The sequence below is a fragment of the Rana temporaria genome, chromosome 5, assembly GCF_905171775.1.
Source record: "Rana temporaria chromosome 5, aRanTem1.1, whole genome shotgun sequence".
Classification (NCBI taxonomy): Eukaryota; Metazoa; Chordata; class Amphibia; order Anura; family Ranidae; genus Rana; species Rana temporaria.
The window spans coordinates 116,047,768-116,059,916 of record NC_053493.1 but is presented as its reverse complement, the minus strand read 5'-3'; the positions used below and the strand labels follow the sequence as shown (position 1 = coordinate 116,059,916).

The window sequence follows — 12,149 nt, the reverse complement described above, 5'->3', positions numbered from 1 at the left end:
ACAACTTATGCAAACGACGTAAAAAATGCAAAAATTTGAAGCGGGAACGATGTCCATACTTAACATTTCGTGCGCCTCATAGAAGCAGGAGCAACGTTACGCCGAACAAGCCTTACGCAAACGACGTAAAAAAACTACCGCCGGGCGCACGTACGTTTGTGAATCGGCGTAACTAGGTAATTTGCATACTCTACGCCGAAAACGACGGAAGCGCCACCTAGCGGCCAGCGTGAGAATGCACCCTAAGATACGACGGCGTAATAGAATTACGCCAGTCGGATCTTAGGCTAATGTCGGCGTATCTTGCTTTCTGAATACAGAAAGTAGATACGCCGGCGCAGCTTTGAATTTACGCGGCGTATCTATGGATACGCCTGCGTAATTCTTTGCTGAATCTAGACCACTGTATTATTACTTACCATAAACTAAACAAAAAATAGGTAGTGGAATCTGACCAATATATAATCACTTCTACACAGGTACAGTCCATATACATCAAATCCCAACAACATTTGCAATTCAAAACAGACTTTAAGAGAGAATTATGGCCAAAGCTCTTTTGGCCATATTTCTCCTGTGGGTCACAGAAGTGCACTTAGTTCTGCATTCCTGTGACCCAGAAGTTGTGCTGTCAGCTGATTTCACAGAGCCGATCCAGTCTCTGCAAGGATCCTGACAATAATGCTGCTGGGCCCCTTCCACAGCCTGGCACTCCAGTGAGCACTGGCGGGGTAGAGAAGAGAGCCGGTGACTAAAAGTCACAGCTTTGTGCTCAGAGAAGAACCGAGAACTGAGCGATCAACAGTCTTTGATCACTCAGTTTTCTGTGTAGAGCCGTCAGGGAACAGCTGCAGCCATCTAGGTGAGTATGTAAATATCTATCTATCTATCTATCTATCTATCTATCTATCTATCTATCTATCTATCTATCTATCTATCTATCTATCTATCTATCTATCTACCCACAGTACTGGGGCTCATTCATGTGGCCGTTCATGGTTGTACACCACCCAAAGCAGCCTATTTCCATACCTCCCAAATTTTTGAGAGGGGAATGAGGGACACCTATCAGCAAAAGCGACAACCAGAGTAAATGAAAGAAAATCCCTTCTACTCTTCCCATATTTTGCACAGGATGAGGATAAGATAACATTTAGCTGTTGTTATATGCTCTATGTCATATAGTCATCAGTGGCGGCCAGAGGCTCTAATAGGCTTCAAAAAAAGGGGTGATCTCGGGGTGCAGTGCTCTCCCACCCGGTTGTGCGATGATAGCGAATGAATATTTGCTATTTGCACACTAATAGCTAGATTCAGGTACATGTGTGTATCTTTGCGGCGGCGTAGCGTATCGTATTTACGCTACGCCGCTGTAAGTCAGAGACGCAAGTGCTGTATTCACAAAGCACTTGCCTCCTAAGTTACGGCGGCGTAGCGTAAATGGGGCCTGTGTAAGCGCGCCTAATTCAAATGAGGATGAGGGGGCGTGTTTTATGTAAATGGGTGGTGACCCGACGTGATTGACGTTTTTTTACGAATGGCGCATGCACCGTCAGTGTACATATCCCAGTGTGCATTGCTCCAAAGTACGCCGCAAGGACGTATTGGTTTCGACAAGAACGTAAATCACGTCCAGCCCCATTCACGGACGACTTACACAAACAACGTAAAAATTTCAAATTTCGACGTGGGAACGACGGCCATACTTAACATTGACTAGGCCAGCTATTTGTTCGACTAACTTTACGCCGGAAAAAGCCATACGTAAACAACGTAAAAAAAATGCGCCGGGCGCACGTACGTTCGTGAATCGGCGTATCTAGTCATTTACATATTCTACGCCAAACTCAACGGAAGCGCCACCTAGCGGCCAGTGGAAAAATTGCACCCTAAGATACGACGGCGTAGGAGACTTACGCCACTCGTATCTTAGCCTAATTTAAGCGTATCTGCTTTCCAGAATACGCTTAAATTTAGGACGGCGTAGATTCAGAGTTACGTCGGCGTATCTACGTAAAGCTTTCTGAATCCAGCTATAAATCTCTTCCCCGCCAATCAGGAAGCGGATCGTGAGACCCGTTACCGGATTGGCCAAAACATCAGGCGATCCTATTGGACTCCTAGGAGGAGGAGAGAGGAGACGCATGGCAGAAGCCGTCGTGCTGGAGGAGAGGACACCTAAGACCTGTCACCCGCCTCCTAGGTGGGGTACGCAGGGCTCGAGGACACCGGAGCCGCTGGTTGCAGCCCGCCACCTAGATAGGGTAAGTACCAGACCGACCGGCAGACAGCAGGTGGGGTGAGGGGGGGGAGGGTAGTGCCGCTAACAGTCGCCATGGGGGGGGGGGTTGTTTGCCCCCCCACCAAAAAAACACCCACCAGACGCCACTGATAGCCAACTCTGTATAGAAACAGCCTGCTGACAATTAAAATGCATGATGTATCTCACTATTTATGATGCCATCCTATTTGAGGTATGATGGGTGTAGGTATGAAACAAATTCCTTTATATCAGCTATGTACAATCGTAGATTTCCATATAGGTTACTTGCAAATTTTACAGCCTTCTGTATATTGAGTATATTTTTTTGAAATTCTTCTTTCGACTATTACAGTGCTGTAATTATTCCCATCAACGGGAGAATACACACGTCTTCCAGATTTTGTCACCAGGCAGCCGGCTCTGAAAACTAAATTGAAGCTGTATGTAGGCATGGGCAGAGGTAGTCATAATATCGGGCACAGTTGCTATGGCAATGAAAGGCATGGCATTCTGATGACAGCCTGCATTTGTACAGGAGAAATTCTGAGTGTGTGATTAGAGTCAATCGGAAAAAAATAAAAGGGATTAGGTATGAAAATTTCTGCTTGCCCATTGCAACAAGTCAGAATCTATGGGAGCTCTATAAATAATAACAAAGGGAAGTACAGTAAGTGCAGTGTGGTGATCATACTTACCTCTGTGCTGTCCATTCTGTGATCCAGCCCTCCTAGAACTCCTAGAAAGAGGTTGTAAACCCCCCCCCCCCCCTGAAGTTACACCTACAGGTAAGCTTAGATTAAGGCTTACCTGTAGGTGTTTGCAATGTCTCCCAAACCTACACAGTTTAGGAGATATTTTCCAAAAGGTATACAGGCGCAGCCGCAGTGAGAATCCCATTCATAAAAACTGCAATATCGTATTTGCTGGCTCCCGTGCGCATGCGCGGAGTGACGTCAACGTTGCTCCGGCTACTCACATTTAAAAGTGCCTATCCCGCCACTGGGGCTGCTGACTCTAATCGGTAGTCTGGGGATCTGCCGTGCTCCCACCTCACAGGAACCAACAAACAGCAGGGCCGGAAATGACGTACGTAGCGTGACCACGTCACGCTACATACGTCATTTCCGGCCCTGCTGTTTGTTGGTTAAATGTGAGTAGCCATTTGGCTAAGTTTTAACTTTGCTAATTTTTTAATAAACAAAATTACGCTATGGATGTTTCCATTGTTATTTCATATCCGGCCGAGACCTTTAAGGAGGAAGTCGCCTAACATCTCCATTTCAGCCTATGTGAGCGGCATTATCCTGCATAAGCTCTCATTGACTCTCTTTTTGAGTAAAGGAGTCAATGTGCTCTGGTAAGCAGATTACTTAACCAGTCACTATGGGCCAGATCCTCAAAAGAGATACGACAGCGTATCTACTGATACGCCGTCGTATCCCTGTTTCTATCTTTGGAACTGATCCACAGAATCAGTTTCCAAGAGATAGACAGAAGATCCGACATGTGTAAGGGACTTACACTGCCGGATCTTAGGATGCAGTACCGCATCCGCCGCTGGGGGCATTTTGCGTCGAAATGCCGCTTCGGGTATGCAAACTAGCACTTACGGAGATCCACGAAGCTTTTCAGCTTCGTTTTTTTTCCGTAAGTATTAAGTTGCATGTGTAAAATTAGGGCTGCTTTTACAAAGTGTAAACTGTTTACACCTTGTAAAAGTAGACCCTTTTGTCCAGCGACGCGTTTTTTTTTGTTTTAAATTTTTTTTTTCCCGCCGTATCTTTTTTTTTTTCCGACGCAACTTTATTGACCCGTCGCGATCCACAAAGCTCGGCGTAACGTAATTTCGCGCTATGCACGTCGGGAAAATGACGTCACGAGCATGCGCAGTACGGCCGGCGCGGGAGCGCGCCTAATTTAAATGGGAATCGCCCCCAGTTGAAGAGGAACGCCTTGCGCCGGCCGGATTTAAGTTACACTGCTCAAAATTTCTAGGTAAGTGCTTTGTGGATCGGGCACTTAGTTAGAGATTTTGCGGCGGTGTAACTTAAATGGCGAAAGTTACGTTGCGCCGGGTTTTTGAGGATTAGGCCCTTTGGGTGTTTATTCAAGTTTGGTGAAGGATCACTCCTCTATCACAGCAAGCACGGAATGGACGTTTGGTGTTTTATGGACTTCGATTTATTATCATAATATTTTTTTGTGCTTAAGATTGGGACTGAATATTATTTGCACTAATTGATATTTCACAATATTTTTTAATCATATGTTGTTTGATAATGTTTTGTGCACATTTGTTTATTTGATAAGGATTAGTGACTTCAGGAGTGCAGTCCTATGATTTTCTTTGTTATTTGTATTTATTATTAGCGCCCCCTATCTTTTACCCATATCACTAGGAGCATTCACTCTTTGAGGGGAGCAGCTTATTTTATTTACTACTATATATTTATTCACTTGGTGCAGAGTTTTCACTCTTTAAACATGTCATACTTACCTTCTCTGTGCAAGAGTTTAGCCCAGATCCTCCTTTTCTGGGGTCCCCCGGCGGTGCTCCTGGCTCCTCCTCTTCTCGAGTGCCCCCACAGAGAGATGCTTTCCATGGGAGCATGTCTGCGGGCGTGCTCCCAAGTTCTGCTGCTGCGTCCATTAAAAAGACAGCAGGACTCGGCCCCGCCCCCGTGTCACTGGATTTGATTGACAGCAGCAGGAGCCAAAGGCTCCCGCTGTTATCAATCTATCCAATGAGGACCCGAGACAGTGGCTTATCCCTGTCGCTGGAATGATCGGGCTCAAGTAAAAAAAAAGAGGGCTCTTGGGGGGGTGTGGGCATTTGCTGCAGCACAAAATATTTTTTACCTTAAAGGATCACTAAAGATAAAAAAAAAATTTTAAATAACAAACATGTTATTCTTACCTCCACTGTGCAGCTCGTTTTGCACAGAGTGGCCCCGAACCTGGTCTTCTGGGGTCCCTCGGCGGCTGTCTCGGCTCCCCCCCGCAAGAATAGAATGCATTAAAGCGGAGTTCCGGCCACAATTTCACTTTTTAAATATAAATACCCCTGTAATACACAAGTTTAATGTATTCTAGTAAAGTTAGTCTGTAAACTAAGGTCCGTTTTGTTAGGTTGTTACAGCATTTAGACACTTTATAAAATAGAAATTGACTGGGGCCATCTTAAGTGTGGGCATCATGAAGCCAGACTGTATGACTTCCTGGATTTCAGCCTTGCAAATCTCACACATGCTCAGTGCTGCACAAGCAGTGTCAGATCAGGTTTCAGCACCTGTGCTGTCCAAGTCACATGATTCTTTGAGACTGGGGAGTGCACAGACTCCTGGAAAGTTACACCCACTACATTCCCAGGAGTCTGTGCGGTGTAGGTTAGGAAGCTTAAGCACCTAGGTGGCCTTGTTCACACCATGGTGCAGAGAGGTCAGTTTTCTACATGCATTCTGCAAGGACACACAAAAAAAAAACATTGTTCTCTACGTGTCCTGTTCACAACACTGGTATCACGTGCAATTTTTTTGCTGCACAGGAATCTGCAACGTGTATTCAGTTTTTCGCATGGGGGGAAAAAAACTGACGTGACATCTATATTGGCGTGAACGGGGCATGTAACTGGCGTGCATCAAAACTGATATCAACGTGCATAAAAACTCACTGAAACGTGCATGTAAACTTTAATGCACGTATGGTGTGAACAAGCCCTGACAGCCAAGGAAGCTGCATCTATTTGAACTGTAACTGCCATGGTGCTTGCTCATGTGATCAGTTATGACAGAAGCCATTTGATGGTTTGATGGTTTGACAGTTTGTCACAATCAAATGTGACAGTTAGACCCCTTTCACACTGGGGCGTTTTTCAGGCGTTTTTTAGGCGCTTTGGCGTTTAAAAAAAGCCTGTAAAGCGCCTGAAAGAAGCCTCATCTGCAATCCCAATGTGAAAGCCCAAGTGCTTTCAGAGGCCTTTCACACTGCCAGCGCCCGAAAAACGCTGGTAAAGCGCTGCTAAGACCCCTTTCACACTGAGGCGCTTTTCAGGCGCTTTGGCGTTAAAAAAAACTTCCTCAATGGGAAGGGGGCTTTAGGAGCGGTGTATTAACCGCTCCTAAAGCGCTGCAAAGAAGCTGCATGCAGGACTTTTTTTGACGCCCTGCCAGCTCAGCGCCTCAGTGTGAAAGCACTCAGGCTTTCACATTGGGATTGCAGATGCAGCTTCTTTCAGGCGCTTTTTTTTAACGCTAAGACCATTTTCACACTGGGGTGTTTTTCAGGCGCTTTAGTGTGAAAGCACTCGAGCTTTCACATTGGGATTGCAGATGCAGCTTCTTTCAGGCGTTTTACAGGCGTTTTTTTTAACGCTAAAGCGCTTGAAAAATGCCCCAGTGTGAAAGGGCCCTAAGTAATCACTGAATTCCAGGAATGTAACTGTTTTTTGAAACTGGTAAATCGATGGGTTTAGTTCAGCTTTATGATTTACTGCTGCTCAGGGGCTCTGGGCTTCAGCAAAAGGGCAGCCTCCAGCAAGAAGAAACAGGAGCGATGCTGGAGGCAATTTACAGCACACACTCATTTTGGTAGCATAATGATTAATATGGAATGTATGTTCCTTGCTAAAGAACATTATTTTTTATCAAGTTGTTATGGGTAAAGTTCTGCTTTAAAGCAGTTAGAGACTTCAGAGCTTTGATGAAGGCTTCTTAGCCGAAACGAGTCAGCATACCCGTTTACCATGTAACCAATAAAGGACTTTTATTTAAGAGCATCCGAGTTGCCAGCCCTTTTTGATTCAAGTTCAGTTAGAGACTTCAGAGCCTGTTGATTTCAATTACACAGATTATATGAATGGATGGGGGGTGTCTGTGGTACTGTGGGTGGGTTTATGGAAATGGTAGGGGTATATGGCATTGAAGCAGTTTATGAAAATCTAGGGAGTATGTGACACTGTGGGGGGTTAATGAAAAGACTGGGAGAGTGATACTGTGCGGGTCTATGGTAATAGGGGGGGGGGGTCTGTGGAGGGGTTTTATGTCAGAATGGGGGGTTTATGGAATGGGGAAGGGGAGTATAAAACAGTATGTGGGGGGTCTGTGGCACTGTGAGGGTTTATGGAAGGGAGAGGGTGTCTGTGGGACTGTGAGGTTTGGAGTATGGGATAGTCTGCGGCACTATGGGGGTTGGGGTTTATGAAAGGGTGGGGGATGTCTGTGGAACTGTGGGGGGTTATAGAAGTGTGTAGGGTGTCTGTGGCACTGTAAGGGCTTATGGAATTGATATGGTATCTGTGGCACTGTGGGAGTTTAAGTGTGGGAGGGTCTGTGGCACTATAAGGGGTTTATGGAAGCCATTCAGACCAATCTGATGCAGTGTGCGGCGTATGGTCTGGCAGGCTGACTCCCCACCCCTTCAACCTCCGCAGCAATGCTGGCAGCACTCATACGTCTATTTTCTAAAGACAACCTCTGGATATGAGGCTGAGCACGTGCACTGAACTCCTTTGGTTGACCATGGCAAGGCCTGTTCTGAGTGGAACCTGTCCTGTTAAACCACTGTATGGCCTTGGCCACCATGCTGCAACTCAGTTTCAGGGTCTTGGAAATCTTATAGCCTAGACCATCTTTATGTAGAGCAACAATTCTTTTTTCAGATCCTCAGAGTTCTTTTCCATGAGGTGCCATGTTGAACTTCCAATGACCAGTATGAGAGAGTGAAAGCGATAACACCAAATTTAACACACCTGTTCCCCAATCACACCTGAGACCTTGTAACACTAATGAGTCACATGACACCGGTTAGGGAAAATGGCTAATTGAGCCCAATTTGGACATTTTCACTTAGGGGGTGTACTCACTTTTGTTGCCAGTGGTTTAGACATTAATGGATGTGTGTTGAGTTATTTTGAGGGGACAGTAAACACTGTTATACAAGCTGTACACTCACTACTTTACATTGTAGCAAAGTGTCATTTCTTTGTCACATGAAAAGATATAATAAAATATTTAATTATTTATTTTTGACACTTTTTTTGATGAATGGGTAGCCATTCTTACTCACGTGGGGGGGGGGGCGGGATCTGAGGGCCTCCGGCTAAAGGGGGCTTCCAAATACCAATAAGCCTCCTGCCCGCAGACCCCCACAACAGCCCAGGGTTGTGGGGGAGAGGCCCTTGTCCCCATCCACATGGGGACAAGGTACTTTGGAGTACCCCCCATGTTGAGGGCATGAGGCCTGGTATGGTTCAGGAGGGGGTGGGGTGCTAGCTCGCCCCCCCCCCCTTTCCTGGCCTGCATGCTGGGATAAGGGCCTGGTATGGATTTTGGGGGCTACCCCATGCCGTTTTAAAAAAATAAAATCCTTACCAAACCCAGAGGGTCTGGTATTGATTTTTGGAGGGGATGCGGTTTTTTTCACATCTTTTTCTTTTTGTTGTCAAATGTTTTTTTTGTTCATTCATATTTCAGTGGGGAAGCCCAATGACAGCTGATGATTCATCCGTTGTTAGGGACGCAGCGGGTGCTTTCCCGGCCTGCTCCTTAAAGCGGAGGTTCACCCTAAAAAACAACTATGTACCATCCAAACCAGCATACTAGCGTCAGCTACAGTATGCCTTTTTTTTTTTGCGCTGTACTTACTGTTTAATCCGTCACTTTCGTTTCAGACTCCCGCACGGAGTAGGCGTTCCTATGAAGAGGGGAACATGATTGACGTCCGGCTATGGCGCGTCACGCGTTCCGAAAATAGCCGGAGTAGGACTCGGCTCTTTGCGGCGCTATACGGCGCCTGCACACAGACTAGGAGCTGACTGTGCAGGCGCCGTATATATCCGAGTCCTATTTTGGCTATTTTCGGAAAGCGTGACGCACCATAGCCAGAAATTAATCATGTTCCCCTCTTCATAGGAACGCCTATTTCCCCGCCGGAGTCTGAAACGAAAGTGGACGATTAAACGGTAAGTACAGCGCAAAAAAAAAAAAAACAAGGCATACTGTAGCTGACGCTAGTATGCTGGTTTGGATGGTAGATAAAGAAATTTTTTTTTTTAGGGTGAACCCCCGCTTTAACAATCAGCTATTTACTATTCCCTGATTGGGCAAAACATCACCCAATCAGGGCTTAGAATGCACTGTGCAGTACATTGTGGGGTGCTCGGTGGGCGAACATCCCTGAAAATGTGGGTGTTTGCCCAACTCTAGTCTGTAGAACCTTGGTGGCTGCATGTCAGGGAGGGGGCGTGTCTGTGGCACAATGGTGAGACACTACAAACTATGAAGTCACACTCCTAACACCTCCCACTTCAAAGTGTGCCTCCTGATTGGACATGTTAATAATAAACATGAAAACCATACACAGTACAAAGGTAATGTTTATTACAGTGCTCCTCTGGTAATGCTGTGATAATCTTCACGCATTCCTATCATTATACACAGCTCGCTTTATCTCCCTCTGTTGTTCTTCTACCTTCCAGAAGAGCACAACCTGGCAGCTTTGTACAGATCAACCAATCACAGAAGCTTGCCACTGAGCCACCAATCACAGCGCGCCTGCCATCCTGGAGAGGAAGTCTGTGGAGAACGCTCCTCCCAGCCCCCGCGCGCACACAGAGCTGACTGGTTAGTAGCGGAGCGGTGGGCGGGGTTATCCGCTGCTAGGGAAGTGTATTGCAATCTATGCTTTAGAGCTTCCGGTATAGATAGTGTCTCCCGGTACCGGAGAGAGCGCGGAGTAGCGGCAGCCTAGCACAGCTTGTCCTTGTGTCAGGCGGTGTGCTCGGGTGACTTGTACGGTTGTGTCTCAGGCGCGGAGCGGACTCCTTACAGCAACAAGTCCCTGAATGCGGTGCGGGGCTCTGCGCTGGGGGCCCCCCCTGATCACAGGCAGCTGAAGGGGCTATGACGTCTGTGGCGGAGGCTGGAGCGGCAGTAACGGTGGACGGGTCAGTGACTTCGGTGTGGAAGACAAGAGGTGACGGCACTGCTGTCCGGGAAGGAAGAACAGCACAGCCTGGCGGAGGCTCCACGGTGAGGAAGGGGTGTGTGAGGGGGGCTCTGTTTACACCCCTGTGGGGGCTGTGTGTGTCCGCCGATCACCCCCCCCCCCCCAAATCTCTCCTACATAGACCACTGATGGAGGGGATAGTCGGGGCTGTCATCACTAGTTCTTCCTTCACTCACCAATCAGGGATAAGCGTGGTTCTTTGGAATCTGGGACCCCAAACACTTTGTAAACAAAGGGCCACTTACTGCCCTTCAGACCTGGTGGGGTGCAGACCGTAATCGTGACCTCAGGTCAGTGGCAGCACACAATTACCTAGTGCCTATGGTCAGTTGGAGGAATAGTGCTCCGCGGTTGGGTGCCAGTAGGACAAGGAGGAGTGGCGGCCCGCGGTTGGGTGCCAGTGGGACGAGGAGGAGAGGCGGCCCGCGGTTGGGTGCCAGTGGGACGAGGAGGAGAGGCGGCCCGCGGTTGGGTGCCAGTGGGACGAGGAGGAGAGGCGGCCCGCGGTTGGGTGTCAGTGGGGCAGGGAGGAGAGGCGGCCCGCGGTTGGGTGTCAGTGGGGCAGGGAGGAGAGGCGGCCCGCGGTTGGGTGTCAGTGGGGCAGGGAGGAGAGGCGGCCCGCGGTTGGGTGTCAGTGGGGCAGGGAGGAGAGGCGGCCCGCGGTTGGGTGTCAGTGGGGCAGGGAGGAGAGGCGGCCCGCGGTTGGGTGTCAGTGGGACGAGGAGGAGAGGCGGCCTGCGGTTGGGTGTCATTGGGACGAGGAGGAGTGGCGGCCGTGGTTGGGTGTCAGTGGGACGAGGAGGAGTGGCGGCCCGCGGTTGGGTGTCAGTGGGACGAGGAGGAGTGGCGGCCCGCGGTTGGGTGTCAGTGGGACGAGGAGGAGTGGCGGCCCGCGGTTGGGTGTCAGTGGGACGAGGAGGAGTGGCGGCCCGCGGTTGGGTGTCAGTGGGACGGGGAGGAGTGGCGGCCCGCGGTTGGGTGTCAGTGGGACGAGGAGGAGTGGCGGCCCGCGGTTGGGTGTCAGTGGGACGAGGAGGAGTGGCGGCCCGCGGTTGGGTGTCAGTGGGACGAGGAGGAGTGGCGGCCCGCGGTTGGGTGTCAGTGGGACGAGGAGGAGTGGCGGCCCGCGGTTGGGTGTCAGTGGGACGAGGAGGAGTGGCGGCCCGCGGTTGGGTGTCAGTGGGACGAGGAGGAGTGGCGGCCCGCGGTTGGGTGCAAATTACCCCATCATCTGTGTCAGTAGTAGAAATAGTGACCCATTGTAGATGTCAGTGGATGGAATAGTACCCCCTTGTTTGCATCAATGGGTGGAATATTGCCCCATTATTGGTGTCGGTAATAATGTCCGATTGTGTCAATGGGAGCAACAGTGCCCCATTGGTGTCAATGGGAGTGCCCCATTAATGGGTGTTTAGCAGAGCAATATTACCCCATCGTTGAGTGGCAGCGGGAGGTATGGTGCCAAATTGTCAGTGGGAGCAATAGTGCCCCTTCGTTGGTGTTAATGAATTAAATGGTGCCCATTTTTTGTGTCGGTGGGAAGAATAGTGCCCCACCTTTGGTGTCAGGTGGAATGTTGCCCTATTATTGGTGTTAAAGAATGCAATGGTGCCCCATTGTTTGTGTCTGTAGTAGTTGCAGAGCCTCATCGATTGTGTCAGTGGGAGGAGTTGTGCTATATTTTTGATGCCGGTTGTGCCTCATAGGGCCACATAAAAGCAAGAAAGGGACCACAGTTTGGGGACCACTGTTCTAGTGTCCCCTCACCTCATATGCACATGCTTGTTTCAGGATCATGACTCCACCAGGCACCAAGGAAAGGTGAGGATAGCGCCAATTTCACACGAGGCGGATCCTCTCAGCGGACTCTGCTAGCTCAGCG

At 48.8% G+C, this 12,149-nt stretch overlaps 1 protein-coding gene across 4 annotated transcripts in view; it reads left to right on the top strand.

Annotated features, from left to right (window-relative positions):
• Window positions 1-12,149, top strand: part of ATP2C1 (ATPase secretory pathway Ca2+ transporting 1) — a 144,840-nt gene that overhangs the window by 19,067 nt on the left and 113,624 nt on the right. The window contains exon 1 of one of the 4 annotated variants that reach the window (XM_040353043.1): window positions 9,892-10,290. The exons of 2 other annotated variants lie outside the window; for them this stretch is intronic. In XM_040353043.1, coding sequence (XP_040208977.1) covers window positions 10,162-10,290 — 129 coding nt within the window. In that variant the 5' untranslated portion in view covers window positions 9,892-10,161. Of the gene's footprint in view, window positions 1-9,891; window positions 10,291-12,149 lie in introns of those variants that run through there. One more of the 4 variants, XM_040353045.1, reaches the window with a different exon arrangement.